Source organism: Physella acuta, unplaced genomic scaffold, assembly GCF_028476545.2.
Source record: "Physella acuta isolate Inbredline_101_S28 unplaced genomic scaffold, ASM2847654v3 ptg000810l, whole genome shotgun sequence".
Lineage (NCBI taxonomy): Eukaryota > Metazoa > Mollusca > Gastropoda > Physidae > Physella > Physella acuta.
This window is the reverse complement of record NW_026732328.1, coordinates 41,089-63,967: the sequence shown is the minus strand read 5'-3', so window position 1 is coordinate 63,967 and position 22,879 is coordinate 41,089. Positions and strand designations below refer to the sequence as shown.

The 22,879-nt window shown below is 38.1% G+C and overlaps 1 protein-coding gene across 5 annotated transcripts in view; it reads left to right on the top strand.

The window, feature by feature from the left end:
• The window catches only part of LOC131951387 (putative E3 ubiquitin-protein ligase HERC1), a 65,493-nt gene extending 56,172 nt beyond the window's left edge, over positions 1–9,321 (top strand). For 4 of the 5 annotated variants that reach the window (XM_059313781.1, XM_059313782.1, XM_059313783.1 and 1 more), the window contains exons 74-85: positions 27–252; positions 760–1,007; positions 1,425–1,655; positions 2,119–2,285; positions 2,690–2,855; positions 3,186–3,262; positions 3,491–3,662; positions 4,820–4,900; positions 5,336–5,488; positions 5,894–6,027; positions 6,573–6,744; positions 7,400–9,321. In XM_059313781.1, the coding sequence (XP_059169764.1) occupies positions 27–252; positions 760–1,007; positions 1,425–1,655; positions 2,119–2,285; positions 2,690–2,855; positions 3,186–3,262; positions 3,491–3,662; positions 4,820–4,900; positions 5,336–5,488; positions 5,894–6,027; positions 6,573–6,744; positions 7,400–7,588 (2,016 nt within the window). In that variant the 3' untranslated portion in view covers positions 7,589–9,321. The remainder of the gene's footprint in view (positions 1–26; positions 253–759; positions 1,008–1,424; positions 1,656–2,118; positions 2,286–2,689; positions 2,856–3,185; positions 3,263–3,490; positions 3,663–4,819; positions 4,901–5,335; positions 5,489–5,893; positions 6,028–6,572; positions 6,745–7,399) is intronic. The other variant, XM_059313784.1, reaches the window with a different exon arrangement.
• The last annotated feature ends 13,558 nt before the right edge of the window (positions 9,322–22,879 follow it).

Here is a 22,879-nt window from a genome sequence, read left to right as displayed (position 1 = left end):
AGGTTGATAAGATCACTGTGTTGCAGGTGGCCTGTGGTCTGAACCACACACTGTGCATGTCAGCTGATGGGGGCATCGTCTGGGCATTTGGTGATGGAGACTATGGGAAGTTGGGTCTAGGCAACAGCTCTCCCAAGTCAGTGCCTACCAAGGTGGAGTTACTCAAAGATTTCATCATTAAAAAAATTGCGTGTGGAACCCAGTTCTCCGTCGCGCTGACCACAGATGGACATGTCTACACCTGGGGGCAGGGTGAGTGGGCTGTACTGGTGGGGAATAGAACATTTGAGTCTTATATTATTGACGTACTTACATAACTTTTGATCATTTTTAGTTGAAGTTATAGTGTAAAAAGAAAAGCATGTTGTTCATAGTTGTATAGTTAATATTACACAGTACCATATTAGGTTTCAAACTAATATAACCCATAAAATAAATATTTATCGTAATATACATGATTTCTTGAAAATATTCATCAGTCTAACACATATAATGCATTATTCAAAACTTATATTTTTCCAGTACTTGTGAATTTATTGGTGTTTGTGTAGTGTATTTCTTTACATAAATTAGATTGCTTTAAAAATTGTGATGGGCAAAATCTATAAGTATTGTATCAAGGATTTTTTCTACAATGTTGCTGTATCATTTTGAAAATCCTTGAGTAAATCCTGCTGATAAATTAATAAGTACTATTAATAAGTATTAATATAATAGTGTTTACATAATAACAGTACATTATGTTGTGCTTTCTTCTAGACCGCATGATAGGCCAAGGAGAGACACAGTGTGTCAGCCATTGTAAACCTGAGCAGGTGATGCCTTTGTCTGGCTACTTCATCGATGACATCACCGCAGGCGCTGAACACACTCTGGCCCTGGCTGTGTCTGGCCAGGTGTGGGGGTGGGGCATCAACACTGACGGACAGCTGGGCTTGGGTCACACTAACTCTCCTGTGAAGGAACCAACTCTTCTACCTCAGCTAACAGACCAGAACATTAAACAGGTTGGTCGGCTTTGTGTCCTCTTTCCTATACTATCTGGGTCGTGCTCTGTCCTACATTCACCTATATGTCCTATGTCCATACTTTCCTCTATGTCTTTTGTCCTATATGTCCCTTAATGTCCTGCGGTCAACCCAGTGGGATTGGTAAAGCTCATGGTTGCTAAACCCAAAAGTCTTGAGTTCAAACCCCTGGGCTATTGAGGCTCCTAGCTGTGGACATCAACTCATCTAGGAGAGAAAACTCCAAAAATCAAACAACTGCTGCCTTGTAGTTTGTTGGACAAAGGCTATGGAAGCAAATCTGGAAAGAAAAGCAGCCTGAATATGGTTAACACATTATGCTGAAGGAAACCCCAGCCAACATTACAATTAAGAATGAAGAAGTCCTGTGTCCTACATGTCCTATACTGTCCTCAGATCTCAGCGGGAAGGAGTCATTGTGCTGCCTGGTCTTTCCCGCCTCCACCCAAGCGTGTCCCTGGAGTGCCAGCACCCTTACAGCTGGGGCTTCCTGAAAACATTCCCCCGCAGTACACATCACTGCAGTCTGTGCCTATAGAGGCTATTAGAAGTAGACTCATTGTGCTTCACCATTTTAGTGATCTCGTCTACTCATCTTGGAGGCTACTCAATCTCATTCCAAAATCAGTGAGTTTACAGCTTTAAATTCTTGTTTTACAGTTGTTGGGTAATTTAAGTTGTTTTTTTCTGCTGATATAATTATGGTCAAGTTTGGATGAGGTGTTGGAAAAAGGTAGTAATAATATCAATAAATTTAGTACTTGAAAAGGTATCAAAGTTTTTTTTTTTTAATTATTCATTCTTTAAATATCTGAATAATAGTTCTGTTAAGTCATGGGTAGTTTTATTTATTTGTATATCTATAAGGTTGAAACTTCACATAAAGTAAAGTAATTAATCCAGTAGTTTTATATATTTATAGTTGTCTCAATACATTTTCTTCAAGAATATGAAAAAAAAATTTTATCTTCAAAATTTTTTTGTGGTTTATATTATCAGGTTAATTAGAGCAATTTTTCCTCATAATTTAGGATTATTGTTGTGGTGAATAGGATCAGGTTAATTAGAGCACTTTCCCCTCATAATTTAGGATTATTGTTGTGGTGAATCTGAGGTACCAGGGATATGTGAAGGTCCACTGCGACCTTTGCTGTCCCCTCGTGTTTACACTCTTCCCATGGTTCGGGCAATCAGCAAAACAATGATACAAAGCAAAAACTGTGGACCCCAGATAACTGTCAAACGTTTGTCTACCAGGTAAGCTGTAAAAATTCACTCCAATCTTTAACCCTTAAAGCACGCCAAGCTAAAATCGTGGCTTTGCTGTTACATAACTTAAAGCGCGTAAGGCCACATGGTGCGTGTTTTAAGGGTTAACAACCAGCTATTGTTTAGGTGTATTTTATTTATTTATTTAAAAAATAGTTGGCACTTGCTTTTTAGGTTATAGAGGTTTTGTTTATTTTTAGGAATGATTTCGTAATTGTATCTGTATTGCTAAATAACTAATTAACCAATATATTTTTTCTGTTATACATAACATTTTAAAATTATTGATTTCCTTGATAGCTCTTTAACCTACATAATTTTAAAAAAAATATAAACATTTGAAAATGTGACATTAGAAAGTTCAATTAAAAATAACTTTGAACTGTGTACAGAGGTAAAAAGTGCCGTCCAGTGTACACCCAGATAGCACAGCAGGTGGTCAAACTAAAAGCTGATGACCTCAGGCTGCCAGCCAGGGCATGGAAGGTCAAGTTGATTGGTGAAGGGGCAGATGATGCAGGGGGTGTCTTTGATGATACTATCACAGAGATGTGCTTGGTTAGTTCCCTTTGTTACTCTCTGATAGTTTGGGTGTTGATTAGCTTTTATTTAATTTCAAGATGAATATAATTCTTAAATCATTCTAAATTATAAAATAATCATTTGTTGCACATTCTTACTGTCTATGTAGTCACAATTTTTAGTTTAAAACAAAATATTCAAAGTTATTATTGTAGGCTTTTCAAACCTGTTGTTTTTAGTTATAATCCACCTGTTATTATACAACAAAAACTACTGGGGATTGTGAATATTGTGGTCTCTTTAATTTTTACCTTGAGCTGCTTTGTGTTTCTGACATTACATAACACGAGATGATTCTATCTATAGGAACTGGAGTCTGGAACTGTCCCATTACTAATTCCTACACCAAATGCTAAAAATGAATCAGGGAATAACCGAGACAGGTAAAGATATATATATATATACTGAGCTGTGTCCTTATGAGCACTAGCTTTTGTGTTCAAATTATTGCTCTTGTCTTCTGAAAATAATATAGGCCACTTAATATTGATATTCTATTTGAAATATACTTCCTAATTCATTGTAAAAAAAGTTTTTAATAATGATTCATCAAGAAATAAAAAGAAATATACTTTCTGTTTTTTCATGTATAATTTTGTTGTGTATCCCAGGTACCTTCTAAACCCATCCCTGTCTGTGGATGAAAATGCAGCCTTGTTCAAATTTCTGGGCATTCTGTTTGGTGTGGCAGTGAGAACTAAAAAACCACTGGACCTGCATCTTGCCCCGTGTATATGGAAGCTGATTGCTGGCATTCCACTTAAAGTGGATGACTTGGAGGAGGTAAGGCTGTTCTAGTCTCTGCTGCTTAACTAAGTTGCTACAAAGTTTCTCTAGTCATTTTATTTTTTTTATAGCTTGTTTTTTTTTTTTTTGCTTTATTGATTACATAACTTTTTTATAACAAAAGTAAAGTAGTATAGTTCCCCTCCCAAACCTGACTGTCTATGGGGCAAGTGAAGTCGAGTTCACCTGTTTCTGAGACCTCGGTATATCAAGGGATAGTGTAGTCAGCATTATGCCCAGCCACCTTTACTTTTCCTAACATGAGGTACCCATCAGAGCTGGGTGGACTCAGGGATGGCCTACTGTCTTGAACCTGGATTCGAACTTGAGACTTGTGGGTTAGTAGTCTAGCTTGCTACCGCTAGGCCACTCTGTGCCATTTATAACAAAAAGTAATTCTAAATTCTTTTTAAAAATCTTTTAATTATACCTTACCATGACATTCCAAAATCATTGGATTATACCTTACCATGACATTCCAAAAATCATTGAATTACACCTTACCATGACATTCTAAAAATCATTGGATTATATCTTACCATGACATTCTAAAAATCATTGGATTATACCTTACCATGACATTCCAAAAATCATCAAATTATACCTTACCATGACATTCCAAAAATCGTTGAATTATACCTGTCCTTACCATGACATGCCAAAAATCGTTGAATTATACCTTACCATGACATTCCAAAAATCATCAAATTATACCTTACCATGACATTCCAAAAATCAGCAAATTGTACCTTACCATGACATTCCAAAAATCATTGGATTATACCTTACCATGACATTCCAAAAATCATTGGATTATACCTTACAATGACATTCCAAAAATCATCAAATTATACCTGTCCTTACCATGACATTCCAAAAATCATCAAATTATACCTGTCCTTACCATGACATTCCAAAAATCATTGAATTATACATTGCCATGACACCCCTGCTGGAATGTTATGTACTCAACTTGGAAGAAAGACCCAAAATTTAGCACAGTGAAGAGGTGTGGTTACATTCCTATGCTCCACTGGGGGCTCATAGGAATGATAATGATACCTTCTTTAGTTGTTTTATGTTGATGTCTGATCACATCTATGTTTACTGTCTCAGGGAACATTTGCTATACCCTGCACATCTTGTCTTCTTAGGTTGATCACTTGTACATACAAAGTTTAAGAGGAATCAAAGAAATCCATGAAAGTGGAATCAATGAATTCAACTTCCATGAGGTAAGATGTTTAGTCTCAATACTTTGTTTCTTTATATTAAACAAATATTTTATTCAATGACTTATTGAGATAAAAGTACAGAACGATACTTGTGTAAAAAAATTGTTGAAAAAAAAAACTTTATGGTTAATATTTCTGATTACCCCTTAAATACCTGTTTCCATCCAAGTTGTGAAGAATATTGCTCACTCTCTATGAGGTTTTTTTTTAAATTTTGGCTATTAAATCTTCACATTTTTCTGTCTACACCTTTTATAGAATAAGAAAAAAAAATTCTATCCCTTAGGTTTCTGGTTTAAACTACAATAAAATTTATTTGTTCTGAGTAAATTTTTTGTACCATGATAATTTGAAGTTCTAATTTGTTGTGCTAACTTGTTTTAATTGCACTTGTTTCGATATAACTAACTTGGTGAATATTTTTTGTTGCTCTAGTTCATCCCAATTGACACATTTGAAGGCCAGAGCTCCAGTGGTCACATGGTGCCAGTGGTACCTGGAGGCCAGAGTTTACCTGTCCATTTCCACAACAGGAATGAGTATGTTGACTGTGTGCTACAGTACAGGCTGCATGAGTGGGACAAACAGGTTTGTATTGCTTTGCCATGTTGTTAGGGTTACTAATGATAGCTTTTCATATTATTATACTTATTATACATCCTATGAAAGGAATCTCTTTCTGTATCGTATAATGAACTATGTTATAAATAAAATATTTTACATAGGATTCTGTATACTTCTAATTATACAAATGAGTATCTTAATGAATATCATAGATAGGCCTGCATAGTTTAGATTATTTAATCTTCTGATTAAATTCATAGTACCATCATAAAGGTTTTATTACAAATGTTTGGTTTGAAAAGGGAACTTTACTCTTACACTCACCATAATAAACATTTCTATTAAAATATTTCTTTTTTTATGCCTAAACTGTTATCTTAAACTTAGCTTATAAAAAAGTTTGAGCTTTTTTTGTTGTTGATGCCACAGGTGTCACTGATCAGAGAGGGCATGGCTGGAATTATCCCAGTCCCTCTGCTGACTCTTCTGACAGCCCCAGCACTTGAGAAGCTGGTCTGTGGCACTGATGAGGTCAATATTGAGGTGCTTCAGAAGGTCGTCAGGTGAGTTACCTCATGTTTTCTTATTGTACTTGTCTGATGAGGTCAATATTGAGGTGCTTCAGAAGGTCGTCAGGTGAGTTACCTCATGTTTTCTTATTGTACTTGTCTGATGAGGTCAATATTGAGGTGCTTCAGAAGGTCGTCAGGTGAGTTACCTCATGTTTTCTTATTGTACTGGTCTGATGAGGTCAATATTGAGGTGCTTCAGAAGGTCGTCAGGTGAGTTACCTCATGTTTTCTTATTGTACTTGTCTGATGAGGTCAATATTGAGGTGCTTCAGAAGGTCGTCAGGTGAGTTTCCTCACACCTTTTGTTATTGTACTTGTCTGATGAGGTAAATGTTGAGATGCATCTCAAATTGATTTTTTTTTTAAAATAAGTTATAGCTGACTAGTAATAATTAAAACCTGTTTTAATATTGCTTCATAACTTTTTGATACACTTTTCTAGACAGAAAAATTCATATCAGAATAAGTCTTGAATTTCCTTAAATTTTTTTTACTCCTACAGACTGATTGATGATGTGTTTTTGTTGATGTTTTAGGTATCGTGGCATTGATGAAAACCATGTCTTGGTTAGGTGGTTTTGGGCAGTACTAGACAGTTTCACTAATGAGGAGCGTATTCAATTTTTGAGATTTATTTCTGGACGTACAAGGTTACCCAGCAACCCAGCAGACATTACCCAGCGTTTCCAGATAATGACTTCGGACAGGGTAGGTCCAATTCTGTTTTTATATGACTTCGGACAGGGTAGGTCCAATTCTGTTTCTATATGACTTCGGACAGGGTAGGTCCAATTCTGTTTTTATATGACTTCAGACAGAGTAGGTACAATTCTAGATAATGACTTTAGGCAGGGTAGGTCCAATTCTGTTTTTAGATAATGACTTAGGACAGGGTAGGTCCAATTCTGTTTTTAGATAATGACTTAGGACAGGGTAGGTCCAATTCTGTTTTTAGATAATGACTTTGGACAGGGTAGGTCCAATTCTGTTTTTAGATAATGACTTCAGACAGGGTAGGTCCAATTCTAGATAATGACTTTAGGCAGGGTAGGTCCAATTCTGTTTCTATATGACCTCAGACAGTAGGTCCAATTCTGTTTTTAGATAATGACTTCAGACAGGGTAGGTCCAATACCTAGCTATTTGTGGTACCTTTCTTATGTTTAAATCCCAATGTGTGAAGACTGCTGGGCAAGGCTTTTAATAACACACTAACATACTATCTCATCAAATGCAAATCTCCAAAAAAAATAAAAAAATAAAATAAAATCTTCTTAGTTCACCTGTGTATTATTGTTACATTTACTAAAGCTAAATGTAGTATTTGTTGATTAAAATTTCCTTTATTTTCCACTCTGAGCAGGGTAGAGACAGCTTGCCCACATCGCAAACGTGCTTCTTTCAGCTGCGCCTACCAGCGTACAGCAGCCAAGCAGCTATGGCAAGCAAGCTGCGCTATGCTATCAACCACTGCCGCTCTATTGATATGGACAATTACATGTTAGTACGTAACACTGAGACCAGCCAGGACTCTGATGATGATGTTGTGTAACATACAGGGATGATAACCTAACATATAGGACGCAAGAGGAGGGGGTTTAAAAGAACCAAGTCATCAGTTTCACAGTCGCACCCTTCTTCTCACGATAGTCAGAGGCTTTAAATGTTGAGCTTACTTATTCACTGTTGAAACCAAATGGATGTTTTGTTTACAGATACTTTGCTTGTTCCCAACTATTGTTTTTTCTTGATGCTGAGCTGTGTTGGTTCCCTGGTTAAAGATATGGTTTGAGTCTTGGCCTTCACCTACACAGTGAAATGTTGACCTTTACACACCTACACAGTGAAATGTTGACCTTTACACACACACACAGTGAAATGTTGACCTTCAACCACATTGTGAAAATTGACCTTTTACCTACAAAGTGAAATGTTGACCTTCACCCATTTAAAACAAAGTGTTGACCTTCACCCCTTGAATATTTGACCTGAACATTGTTTTATAAAATTGCATTCAGTGAATTCAGTGATTGTCCATATGCTTGGTGTTGATAGACAAACAGTATTATTTATCCCTTAATTAAGATGTAATTACTCAGTTTTCTACAGGGAGAATCAGAACTCTGTTAACATTATCCACTAATTATGTTTATTTAATATATGTTTCTTGCTGTTTCTTTTGATGTTGTGCCACAAAAGGATTTGTTATATTATAAGATAACATTGCAACATCTATGGTAAAAAAAAATTAAAGATCTAACGCCAGAAATTCGAGACATAATTTTTTACACCATTTTTAAAAAATAGCTTTTTAATTTGCTGATTTTGTTTATTAATTTTGTATGATGTTCCTTAAACTACTGGTTAAAAAGATGAATTTTATAAAATGCCTCCATTACACAAAACAAAGAATTGAAATCAAAATGAAAATTGTATAAGGTTAACAGTACACCCAATTTCTAAGTGTTTGTGTTGTGGTGTTACCTGTTGTCTGAAATAATTCCACTGTGATTCTACAGGTATGTCATCAGATGTTTGTTTTTTATTTCATAAACCACTAAACCAAATCTTGTACAGACTACACCTTAACATAAACCACCCATCTGAGGACTTTTACTTTGTAAAGATCACTGATCATTTTTTTTAATATCCATTCCACTTTAGTAAAATATAAATAGGTCTTCCCTTGTTGAAATTATTGAATTGAAGAGAACTTTGTTGTACCTAGAGCTTCAGCTTCATTAAGAATTGACCATCTGTAGTAAAGAGATTTACCAGCTGCAGAAAGTAAATACCATCTAATCAATACATTTCCATGTTTAGTTTGAGCTATGAGATATTATCTTGATGGTAGTAAGCAGAGAAGCACAGGGTTGTGTATTATTTACCTGTGATGTACACTTTGGTACAGCACCTGGTAAAACTTTGTTGCCAAAGAGAGCAGTTGTTGAGTCCACTTCCCTAGCTACATCAAGCCTCGCTGAAATTGATTAGTTAGGTATAAATAGTCAGAGAGTAGTAACTGATGTAAGCTAGGTTTTTGTTGAACATTTGTTCTTTTTAACTCTGTGTGAAATAAGTTACTCCAGAAAAAGTCACTTTATTTCTGAGGCTAGGATATTTTTTTTTTTAAATTGTTCCTGACAGATAGACATCTGCCTGCAATGGGTTGTTTTTTTTTTAAAGAAAAAGCAGCTTTATATCTAAGGCTAGGTTTTTGTTCAACATTTGTTGACGGCATACAGTGCTATGGATAGAGACCTGCCTGTATTAATTAATTAATTTAATTTAAAGTAGTTTGAAATCCTAGGCTAGGATTTTGTTGATTGTTCCTGGGAGAGCTGCCTGCAATATTAAAGACATTGTAGCTTTATGTCCACACTAGGTTTTTGTTGACCAGTGTCTTGTGTACATATCAATAAAACATAACACTGTCTTATTAATGTCAGCTTATTTATTTATTTATTTATTAGGATAGGAAACGAATTGTAACAATCTGTAATAAATGTGCATACATCACTACATAAACTTGTCTTGTTTGTTATTTTCAACATTATTGTGCTGTTTGGTGTTGGCTTACACTGTGCTGTCTCACAGTGGCGTAGCGAGGTCGGGTGTCACCCGGTGCGGCACTTAATGGTGTCACCCCCCCCCCCCAGAGGCGTTGCGACCCTTCCCGGGGACAAACTTTCAAGTTTTCGATTTGCACCCCCCCTCAAACTTTCGATTTGCACCCCCCCCCCCTCAAGATTTTCTCTATATATTTTGCTATTTTTTGCCTTGGTGTCACCCCCCTAAATGGTGTCACCCGGTGCGGTCCGCACCCCCGCCCCCCCCCCCCCCCTCGCTACGCCCCTGCTGTCTCCTAATTAGTAAAATTATACATTCACTGATTACTTGAGCATTTACTAAATTAGTATTCCTTGCAATATTCTGTTTTAACTGCTTATGTAAAAATCGGTTATAAAATAGTTTTAATGAAGACTGATGTCAATGACCAAAAAATTTCCATCATAACAGAAAACGAGAGTTTATTTACATTGTGTGCAGCTCTTGATTATAGTGCACTGGATGGAGCATTGCAATACAATAATACATTGGGAATGAAGGGGTTGACGGTCCAAAATCTGGCCATGCACCCCACCCCCTTCCCTACCCTGGCTGTTGATGGGTTAAATGAAGGGTCCTGTCCCTTCTCTTATATTAGTTCGTGACCTATATGTTTGTCAATAACTCCCCCCACCCGACCAGTACCAAGTGAAAACAAGTTAGGTGTGCCAGATATAATATCCTGTTTACTGCTGTCTATAAAACCACATCCGTGTTTAGGATCTAGATCTAGCTCTAGTAGCCTGCTCGAAACAGTAGGCGTAAAAATGTAATATGCGGAGGGATGCGGGCGGTCACTTAACAAGTTATTTATTTGGCTGGGGCATTTCACAATACACCAGAACAGAACTGAGTGGTTGTCGGAATTATAATTGGTCGGCAAACATACCCGAGAGAGAATAACTAGAAAACGAGCTAGATCTAGTTAAACTTAGATGTGATGTCTAGTCTATGCAGTTATTGATTTACTTTTACATATGTTAGCTGTAGGCCTACGAGTACAATGGATTAATTGTAAATTTCTAGCAATATATCTAGAATCTAGTAGTTTTCAGAGCAGTTAACAAAAAAAAAAAAAAAAAAACTCTTGGAAATTTTTATCATTAACAAATCTTATCTATTTTTTAAGGACAAGAAAACAGTACATTTTGAACACTTGTTTTGTAGAATGTACCATTATGCAAAGTGAAAATAAATTGCTAAAACATTAACAATCACCCCCCTCTCCCCCACCCCCTGAATGAATTTTTCCATAAACTTTAGGCCTATAGAATCTAGGCCTAATAAAACTATCAGACCTACTTTACTTTTTTCTTTTTAGGACTACATTAATAGTTCTGTTTCTACATATCATGCTTTACGTGTAAATAAAATAAATTCTTTAAACTTATTTATTTGTTTGATTCGTATCCCATCAATCATAACTTATGTAGGTTACATTTAGATACACTACTTCCTTGACCTTTTCCCTTGGTTGAAGCATCGCTTAAAAACCACTTGAGAGTTATCTCAGTGTTCAGTTATTTTCCTCTAATCTTAGCAACTAAAAACAAAACGACAGCTTAGGCAGAACTGAGACAACACCGCCACAGTAAACAGGTTTAATTACTCGGCTGGATGTACTACTAACAGCTGCTGGTGGACTGGTGGTAATCGAGCATAGTTCACAGATTATGGTTTCTATATAGATCTAGGGCATTAGCGGGGATGCAGTGGCTTACGAAAAAAATGGGTCACGCTGACAAATAGAGGCATAGTGTGAACAACAAAGTAACCCGCGCCAAAAAATCTCTTTTTGGAGATGCCAGATTGAACACACGAATTCTAACTTTATTTGTCTTTAGGTCTTAGTGATGCTTCAGGACTGTGTTATTTGAACCATTTTACATATAGCCTAAATCGTAGTTATAAAACTTTACTATATGTCTATTTTACTAGACGAATAGGCCTACAAACACTCGCTATAAACAGATGACTGTTTGTTTGGATCGCTTATCATCAATCACTGTGTCATTTTTCAATGCAGGCTTTACATTGCTCGGTTTTAACTTAGCGATGCAGCGTCGTTTAATCTATGTCTATATAAGATATTATGTCTCGCTTTCTTCCACTGTTAGTTTTTATTTAACTATTTTACAGCCGAATTTGAAATATTTAAAAATGGGGACAAATATAGTTAATTATACGCCTAGGCATGACGATTAAAAACATGAGATTTGTAGAAATAAAATGAAAAAATAAACGGACACAGGCTAGGCCTAGATCACGATGACATAACGCGGTGTAACAGCGAAAGGATGCGTGTGTGTCTAGGGTAAACATTGTCTGCTCGACGAGTGGTCGACGACCAATCAAGAGGTTCATAGCCTCGCTCTTGTCATTCTTTCACTTGAGCGTATTGTCTAAGTATAAACAAGACAAACGCACGCTGGGTTTAATTTAATACCACCTAGGCTACCGAAATATTCCTAAATAATTGGACATCGTTTAATTTTTATTTTATTTTGCGAAATTATTATACAAAGTACAAGTTTAAAGCAGTTGACCATAATAATTTAAATACTTTGAAAATATACAACTATTACAACACGAAAGTGGTAAGAGGTGATTTAGCCGATCCTATCGTTTTGTTGAATTTTGTTGCATGAAGTTGGGCGGTGGTATGATGCAATGTTACACACATTACGCAGATCTAGATCTACTGTTTCAAATGAAGCCTTCAATTTTCCTAGAATCTGTTTAGGAAAAAAATATTATTAAATTTTTTTATTTTTATTTTTTTGTTACAGAAAAATTAGGTTTTACAAGTGTTGCAGGGGAGATGTAGCCAAAATTAAAGTGATTCCCATTTTTTTCCCATAATACGTTTTCTAAATTTTATATGACCATATTGTGTCGTGGTTATGTGTGCAAAATGAGGGGGGGGGGGGGGGGATCCTATAAAATCCTATTATCCGTCCGTTGCGGTCTATGGGAATGATAGGCCTACTTGACTTGAGTTCGAATCCGGGTTCAAGTCAGTAGAACGTCCTTGAGTCCAACCAGCTCTGATGGGTACCTAATTCGCGTTAGGGAAAGTAAAGGCGGCTGGGCATAGTGCTGACCACATTATCCCTTCATATGCCGAGGTAACAGAAACAGGTTAACTCTACTTTACATGCCCCATAGACAGTCAGGTTTGGGAGGGGAACTTTGCTAATTTACTTTACTCCGTTTTTTTTTTTTTTTTTCATACTTCAAATTAGAAGACAGAGAAACAGATTAACTCTACTTTTTCTGTTCCATGGGCCGGTTGGTCTGTTGTTGACTGTAAATTATTTGTTAGGAGTATAAAGAAACAACTAAAGGCCGCTGTACATGGCATGCCGTGTTTACCACTCAAGTACTTTCTATACCATGTTCTCCCCCACCCCCGCATACTCTTAGCTTAGTACGAACAACAGGTCAACAATATTATTTTGAGTCCTGCTTTGTTTTATTTATCCAAAGAAAATAGTTATCGTTGGCTTTAGGGTAAACATGAATGCCTTCTTTAAAATAAAATAAAATAAATATCGGAGGACGTTGATCTTCAATGACTTTTTATTTTTAAATGTTGGTGGGGGGATTTATTTCGGGCACTGCTCCCACCCCCTCCCCCGAAGTATGTTTACCTCAATCCCCCCCCCCCCTCCCCCGGAAAATATTTAAAAATTATTGTAACTAATAACCTGCGAATCCCCCTCCCCCCCCCCCCCCCCCCCCCCCCCCCACCCTGAAAGAAATCATGGTGGCGGATCGTTTTGGCTTTTTTTTTTTTTTAATAAAAGAACAATAAAGTGGGGTAAAGATCGGCTAAAATTGTGCGACAACATCAAAACAATGCCCACTTCACACATTGCATTTGTTTACATTTTTGTTAGTGCTTTACACACTTTGGTAACCGTGATAATGTTCATAGGTTTCCAGTGGCGTAGCGAGGGGGTGCGGGGGTGCGGACCGCACCGGGTGACACCATTTAGGGGGTGACACCAAGGAAAAAAATAGCAAAATATATAGAGAAAAATGATAATTCCACTTAATTAAGTGATTAATTCGAGTGTTAAATATTGTTTTAAGAGGTGCAAATCGAAAATTGAAGTTTGTCTCCGGGAAGGGTTGCTACGCATCTGGGGGGTGACACCCGACCTCGCTACGCCACTGTAGGTTTCTATGATGCAGTTCGCCTATAATATGTATAGTTTATATGATGCAGTTCGCCTATAGGTTTATAGGTTTCTATGATGCAGTTCGCCTATAGGTTTATAGTCTATTTATATGATGCTGTTAGCCTATAATATGTAAAGGTTTCTATGATTTACTGGCCTGAGATCACAATGCACAACGAGTTAATATTAGAGTCGTTCTGTAGCCTACATTCAGGCCGTCTCTAAATGCCTTAATGGTCGTTTTTATTATCTTAGACTGGGTACTAAAAAACTATAGGCTACTAATAAAATAACAACTGCCTTTACCCTAATCTAAGGGGTCGTCTATAAACGACGTCACTCCTGAGGCGGGGAGGGGGGGGGGGGGCATGATGTGACGAGGGAGAAGAGGGTACCGTGATCAAAAAGTTTAAGGACATACTTTAGCAATTTAAAAAGTAACGTCAGAAACTAAATTTTAGCCTTTATTTCTCATTTTATAAGATAATTTGTTTGTAAATTGTAATAGAAATCGATTAATAAAAATAATATACTCAAAGTCTCCGAGCTCAGAAAATATGATAAAAAGAAATCGATGTTTAAAAAAATTAAAAACCTGCAAATTTGATTAAAGGGACAGGCAGGCTGAAGTGTGTGACGTTATTTTAGGGGAGGGGGGGGGGGGTCTGGCTTTCTGTGACGATGTGTTACTATAAGAAGTGTGAGGTAAAAATCGTCAAAATGGCGTGTAGTCATTTATGGATGATCCTTATATATAAAATAAGGTCTAAACTTTCATATGTAGTGGCTACATTTTTAAACATACTGGATAACCCCAGTACCATTCTTCTTATTAAGCACCGCCTCTCCACGACAGTCTAACTTTTAAAAAGAGAACGTGTTTTTGTCTAGTTCTAGTTATTTTGAAACACCTTTTAAAAAAAAAATTCCTTTTAATATTTCAACCGGATGCTTTTAACGTGCCGGGCTATAAAACACTGAATGTTAACGATGTGATCCGAGAACAAATCTTGACCTTTGACCCACTGACCACTTTTTGTGTGTTTTCATACAGAAGAAACTTTGCTTACACCTGTAAGGTTCGTGTCAAGCAGCCGTGGATCTCCGTGTCTAATTATAGAAACGCTTTGTGCTGATTTTTGCTTCTTACAGTATAATAAAGAAAATAATGTTCAGTTGGGGGGTGGGGGTTGTACGTGGAATGTTTTATTCGTTTTTTTTTTCGTCGATCGATAAAGGAAGAAATTCAAATATCCTGAACAGAAATTTTTCAAAAGAGTGAATTTGTGAAGAAGGCTACAGTCGTAAAAGCAGATGCTCTGAATAATTAAAAAATTAAAAACATGTTTGGTTCTTATTTTTTTTTTAAAGTAGGCCAATAACATCGAGTTGTTTTTTTTTTTCTTCTGTACCTGTGCGTTAGTTTTGAGTTGGGGCCTGTGTTAATGTAGTTGCGATATTACTAGTATAAAGATACTTTAGCAAGCATTTTATTTTCTAGCAGATATTACTTCACTCACCCATCCTACCCTTTCATTATACTTTCATAACTCATAACCTTCTTATACTTACTTATCACTTGTTTGTCTAATACATATGACTCGGTGGGGATGTTGGGACTCCTGGGAACCAGTGTTTCTTCCAGACTTTTTTCTCCGGGGGGGCACTTGAAAATTTCGGGGGGGCGGTAAACTTTCTTCGGGGGGGCGGACACTGTTAAAAGTATATATTTTCTATATAAATTATATAAATTTCATTTCGTTCGGGGGGGCGGTAAAAATTTTTCGGGGGGGGCTTAGCCCCCCCCCCCCCCCCCCGAAGAGATGCCTGGAAGAAACTCTGCTGGGAACTTATTGTTAACTCTTGTTTCGACAGAACCTTGTAAACATTTTAACGAGATTCGCATACTTAGGCCAACACTCATATGCATTTAGGGCCTAAAATGCCTTAAATAGGTCCATACATATACAAATAGCCTATTTATATTATAATATATAGCATCTCTCTCTGTATATATATATATATATATATATATATATATATATATATATATATATATATATATATATATATATATATATGTGTGTGTGTGTGTATGTGTGTGTGTAAATATATAGCCTTTGTACCTCTCAACATTACATAGGCCTGCGTATAGTTGGCTGATTTTAAAAAAATAAGTGCAATCAACTGCAATAAAATGCAACGCTGGTCCCCTAGTACTGAAGTACGAATTACAAAGGTGTGGCCATTTAAAATACTAGATCAAGTAACAAATTTAAAAAAAAAAAGAGATCAAAACGGTGGGCTCAGCGTAGTCTAATAATGTGAGATCCCCTGCCCTGAGCAAACGAGCCGTTTTTCCTTTGTCGGTATGACGCTGAAAGTGTTACACAGAGGTACGCTCGCCTGGCTCGCCGCGTGCGACCCCGCACGAGCGCCGATTGGCTTGCGCTTTTAGGGGCAGACGATCATCGCTCTCGCAGCGACGGTATCGCCCGTTACAAGAAAACTTCCCCAAGAATTTGACTTGTGTGGATGAGGTGTACCACCACGAGGGAACGGACTGTTGGTTGAGTTTTCTTCCCTCGCGTGCCTATCGCGTGATATGCTAATTACGGAATATTCCGATTCAAGTTTTGAAATAAATAAGTAGTGTGTTTTGAAAAAGAATAAATAAATAATGTATCATCTTTAATCTATTTTTCATCATATTTTCCCGTTCGTGCTCAAGACACATGGGGAAAATAAAGTTCATCTGTTTCAATGACCTCGAAATACGAGCAGTGTTTCTTCCAGACTTTTTTCTCCGGGGGGGGCACTTGAAATCTTCGGGGGGGCGGTAAACTTTCTTCGAGGGGGCGGACACTGTTAAAAGTATATATTTTCTATATAAATTATATAAATTTCATTTCGTTCGGGGGGGGGCGGTAAAAATTTTTCGGGGGGGGCTTTGCCCCCCCGAAGAGATGCCTGGAAGAAACTCTGAATACGAGGTGATATGCAGAGTTTCTTCCACCCCCCCCCCCCCCCCCTCCGAAATTTTTTTTACCCCCCCCCCCCCCCCCCACCCCCGAACGAAATTAAATTTATATAATTTATATAGAAAATATATACTTTAAACAGTGTCCGCGCCCCCCCCCCCCCCCACGAAGAAAGTCTACCGCCCCCCCCCCCCCCGAAAATTTCAAGTGCCCCCCCCCCCCCCGGAGATAAAAATCTGGAAGAAACACTGGTAATATGGTGGTCAGCACTATGTCCAGCCGCCTTAGTTTCCCTAAGCTAGGCCCAACAGACTCGAGCCCATTGGACAACACGACAACAATAGCTCATTTAAAAGTGAAAACCATTGAATACACCACTAAGTAGACCGACACCACTAAGTAGACCGACACCACTAAGTAGACTGACACCACTAAGTAGACTGACACAACTAATTAGACTGACACCATTAAGTAGACTGACACCACTAAGTAGACTGACACCACTAAGTAGACTGACACCCAGTGGCGTGCAGAGGGGGGGGGGGGCGGAGGGGGCCCAGGCCCCGGGCAGCCACATCAAAGGGGCATCCAAAGGGGGTAAAAAAAATAATTTTTAATTTTTAATTTTTTTTTTTTTTTTTGTTTTTTTTTTTTTGTTTAGGAAAGCTAAATGTCTACTAAGGTTTGTCTACCTAGGCAGAATTATCAAATTATCACAATTTGCCGAATTCACCGAAATGTGTATATACAATCAACACATGGCACTGATATAGTCATCGTACTGTCCGTGTCGTACAACCTTCAGGGAGAAAGGGGCATCGGTGAAGGGTAGTGGTGTAGTAGTCATTGATATTCCCCGAATAAATGTATGCAGTCTTTCAATTAATAAAGTATCTGATACTTGTGTAGGTATGGGCATCTTTTAGAGAACACGTCCATAATCATTTTATACACTTGTGGTCATCCATAGAGTATTAAAGCCCATGATTATAATTTACACACTGTAGGGGCATCTTTTAGAGAACACGCCCATAATCATTTTATACACTTGTGGTCATCCATAGAGTATTAAAGCCCATGATTATAATTTACACACGGTAGGGGCATCTTTTAGAGAACACGCCCATAATCAATTTATACACTTGTGGTCATCCATTGAGTATTAAAGCACATGATTATAATTTACACACTGTAGGGGCATCTTTTAGAGAACACGCCCATAATCAATTTATACACTTGTGGTCATCCATTGAGTATTAAAGCCCATAATTATAATTTACACACTGTAGGGGCATCTTTTAGAGAACACGCCCATAATCATTTTATACTTTGTGGTCATCCATAGAGTATTAAAGCCCATGATTATAATTTACACACTGTAGGGGCATCTTTAATGTAATTTGCTTATATTCATCATAATACTTTTGAAGGGCATCCAAACAGTAATTATGCCCGCATTCATTTTATATATCGTCAGGGCAACTTTAAAGTAATTTACTTGTATTCACGTTTGTATTTATATAATTACAGCAATTATGCCCATATTCGTTTATATATTATCGGATATTTATTATGCTTATATTCATTATTGAATGTCTGAAGGGCATCCCTACAGTAATTATGCCCTTGTTCGCTTCATATTTTATCGGGCATCTTTATTATGTTTCTATTCATTGCATAATGTTTGTAGGGCATCCTTATTCATTTTGATGGACGTAACGGCATTCGTAGACTGATTAAGCGCACATCCTCTTGGTTTTTTCTTATTCTAATGATATTCTTTATTCATGGCCATTTGGATTTTTGTGTACGGTTAAATACAAACTTTCAAGTCCGTACTGTTTTGATACACTGGGTCGGGCCGAGTTAACTTCATTCTAAAGTTGTCCTTAAGTCTCACACTTCTTAATTACCGGCATTCGCGGCCGCCCGGTCGTACTGTCCAAAAAACACATAAATAAGGTGTAGCTGGCTGTCACTTGTTCCCCCCCCCCTCACTTTAGGCACAAACCTTCTATTGTAAGACCGGTAATGTAATACCTAGACGCTCTATTGGCACGGCCAGAGATCCAGTAATGTAGTACTCGAATCTGGAGACTTTTTTTTTGGGATGTTCCATCCCATAGCCATATATTTAAATGCACAGTCTGCGTGATCTTTCACCTCCCCCCCCCCCCCAACTTTCACCCACCCCAAAGCCAAAGCATCTACTGTCACCCACCCCTAAACCCCACACTACTGAGCGTTCTTATTACATTTGAGAGACATTTCTCTTGGATTCTATAGCCGAAAACGGTGTTTTTCCCACAATTCGAACTAATTATATAAAGTGTCCAAATCTGTCAATGTTTTCCTATTTGTTTTAATTTTAACCACTAATGCTTGTTGATATTGTAATTTGTCTAAAATTGTGTGCTTACTAACACTGTCTCTTTATATAATATACCTAAACGCATGACTTTTATTCTAACCACTGGCCATTGAACGAACAATTTAAACCACTTTATTGCATTAGAGCGATTTTCGAATAATTTATTTTATTTTTGCTTGTGATTAAAAGGGCATTTGCAGATGAAGTAAGCCCGTATTATTTTTAGATAACTTGTAGGGGCACCCAAGAGAATTTATTCGGTTTTGATGCATATGAATATACAAAACAATAAGAATGTCCGTATTGTTTCTGAGACACTGTAAGGACACCCTCAAGAATAAGCATCAACAGATTTTTAATATACATTGTAGTGATATCATTTCAAACAATTGTGCCCATTTTATTTTTTATCAATTGTAGGGCATACTAAAAGTTGTGTTAAAGTATTTTAATGCAAAGTAAAGTTATCTGTAAAGTAAATGGGCGCTTAAATAGAACTGATGTTATAAATAGTAGAGCCACCTGTAAAGTAAGTGAGTCCACGTTGATTTAATGAATTGTGGGAGTTATAACGACCCTGGTAGCCGTTACTGGATTAATTCCCACACAGGGTTTGCATATGAATACTTGGGGCCTAGAGCCGACCATTAAGTGCGGGCCCCAAGTTTAGCGATACTAAAATTCTATCAAACATCGACAATGCGCACAAGCAGAAATCGCTGTGCTCTATGACTAGAATCGATATTTTCTCAATGTATCGAGTTAAGACGAGACGCTTTATTCCTACGTATCCGACTACTTCGACGTACGAGACAAGACTAGCATTTTTTAGGTCCGTAACTAGTACAGGCATAAAAAAAAAATACACCTAATACAATAGGGTATCCCAAATTTACATACCAGGTACAAGGGGGTGGAGGCGGAGGGGGGGGGGGGAGGGCTCACTCAATCGACTTATCGCCGGCCACCAAACAATCACCCGGCGACCGTGGTTCTCTTCCCTGCACACGAGATGTGCTAATGTGTTTCTAAAAAATACAGCATTGTTCAAGTTCGAGATGGGGAGGGGGGTAACTCACTAGGCCTAACATCAACCGTGGCCTCAGTCGTAGCAATAAACAATGGCGAACTTTGACCTTTTAGTTTTTTTCCAATTTAATTCAACGGTGACCGCAGCCCGACCCCGGTAGGGTAATGGAAACTGTAAACTCTTTTGTTGGGCTTGGCATATAGCCCCTCCCCCCCCCCCCCCCCCCCCCCCCAACATCCGGCATGTCCCCCAAACTGTTTTCTCCCTCCCCGAATGAGTCAGTCATTCTTTTGGATATATAATATATATGCATGGAGTCTTCTCAAGAGTTCAGCTAAGTCAATTTTTTAAAATGCTTTTCTATTCGTATTCTGATTAATAACATAATGTGTGTTATAATTTATCGTCCCGTAGGGCTACTAACGCTTTAAACACCGTAATTTATATATATATATATATATATATATATATATATATATATATATATATATATATATATACAATTTATGGGGGCATCTTCCTTTGGGTTTGCCCCGGGCAGCAACATAGCTCTGCACGCCACTGCTGACACCATCTACCCGGGAGGCCGAGGCTGACAGGAGTCGCACATAATCACCTTTCTATGACACCCGGCGATTTCCTCCTCCCCTCTACCCCCCCCCCCCCCACCCCCACCATTACCTCCCAGATGGCTTACCTCCCTGTTGATTATTCCCCTATTCCAGGGGTCGGCAACCTGCGGCTCGCGAGCCGCATGCGGCTCTTTTGATATCAAGATGCGGCTCTCCAGTTCCTTGAACAAATACTAATAATCTTAATAAAAAAATAAAATATTTGAAATAAAAAAAATGTTAGTGGCTCTTTAAAACCAGGGAAATTTTGAAAATTGTAACTTTTGGCTCTTCCGCTTCAAAAGGTTGCCGACCCCTGCCCTATTCATTTTCGGGGGGGGGGGGGGCGGGGGCGGACGACGGGGCACACTGGTAAAAGTATATATTTTCTATATAAATTTCGGGGGGGGGGGGGCACTTGATATTTTCGGGGGGGGGGGGGGGGGGGGGAGGACATGGACACTGGTGAAAGTATATATTTTCTATATAAATTTCGTTCGGGAAGGAGGGGGGCAGTAGACTAGGGATGCCTGGAAGAAACTGATAAAACTGCAGAACGTCATTAGGATATTAGCCCCTGTTGATTGCTAACCCTAAAATTAAAGGGATTGGGTTAGGGGTGTGGATAGTTTTAGGTTCGTATATTTCTGGAAGGAATAAGCTAAGGTGCCTATTTTAATAGAATAGCAGATGGAGATTTACTTATGTACTTATGTTTTACACCTTTTGTGATGTCATTGAGACTTATCATTTTTTTCTTCTAATCAACAAAGAATGTTTACATAAGCACACACACACACATTCACTTATGTCTAAACACAAATACACATTCACTTAGGTCTAAACACACATACACATTCACATAGGTCTAAACACACATGCACTTTCACGTTGGTCTAAACACACACTGATACACATTTACTTAGGTCTAAACACACACTGATACACATTCACTTAGGTCTAAACACACTGATACACATTCACTTAGGTCTAAACACACACTGATACACATTCACATAAGTCTAAACATACACGGGTACACATTCACTTAGGTCTAAGGGGTCATCCATAAATGACGTCACGCTTTTTTGACGATTTTTACCCCCCCCCCCCCCCTCATATGACCTCGGCATATGAAGGGATAGTGTGGTCAGCACCATGCCCAGCCACCTCTACTTTCCCTAACGTGAGTTAGGTACCCATCAGAGCTGGGTGGACTCAGGTACGGTCTATTGACTTGATTCGAACTCGAGACTTATGGGTTAGCAGTCTAGCTCTCTGCCGCTAGGCCACTCCATCCTAAAAATGTACATAACACAGAAAGTTGATATTTTGACCCAACCAGTGTTTCTTCCAGACTTTTTTTCTCCGGGGGGCGGACACTTGTAAAAGTATATGTTTACTATATAAATTCCATCTCGTTCGGGGGTAGGGGGGGCGGTAGACTTTCTTTGGGGGGGGGGGGCTCCGCCGAAGAGATGCCTGGAAGAAACTCTGGACTCAACCAATATCCAGAGGCGTAGCTAGGGGAGGGCGGGGAGGGCGGCCGCCCCGGGCGCCGACCCTTAGGGGGCGCCAAAAGGGGTAGAAAAAAACATTAAAAGCTCATTTTAAGCTGCAGTTTTGAATTATAAACAGTCAAAGTTAAGAAATTTAACGGCTTAGAGCCTTGCAACTGATTTAACTGTTTTCTACCATGATTGTGTAACTGTAAAACGTATATCTTTAAGAAACAGTGACTGGAAAAACCGCTTTCCAGCTTTACTAGATGTGGAGGGGGGGGGCGCTTTTTCGAAGACTAAAATCGAAAAAAATCACACCGGATTAAGGAATAAATAACCGATATCACTCAGAAAAGAAACCCATTGAACTAAAGCGTATTCTACGATTGTGTAACATAATAAACCGGGAGTGATCTCCCCTAAACTTTCTCGAATATTCTTATATAAAACAACAGGGGATGGGAACTCGGGCTATAGACATGATTTTTAATTAATTTTAAAGACTTAAAGTTTTAAAAATAGAATAAAACCTCGTAGACAAAATAATTGCAC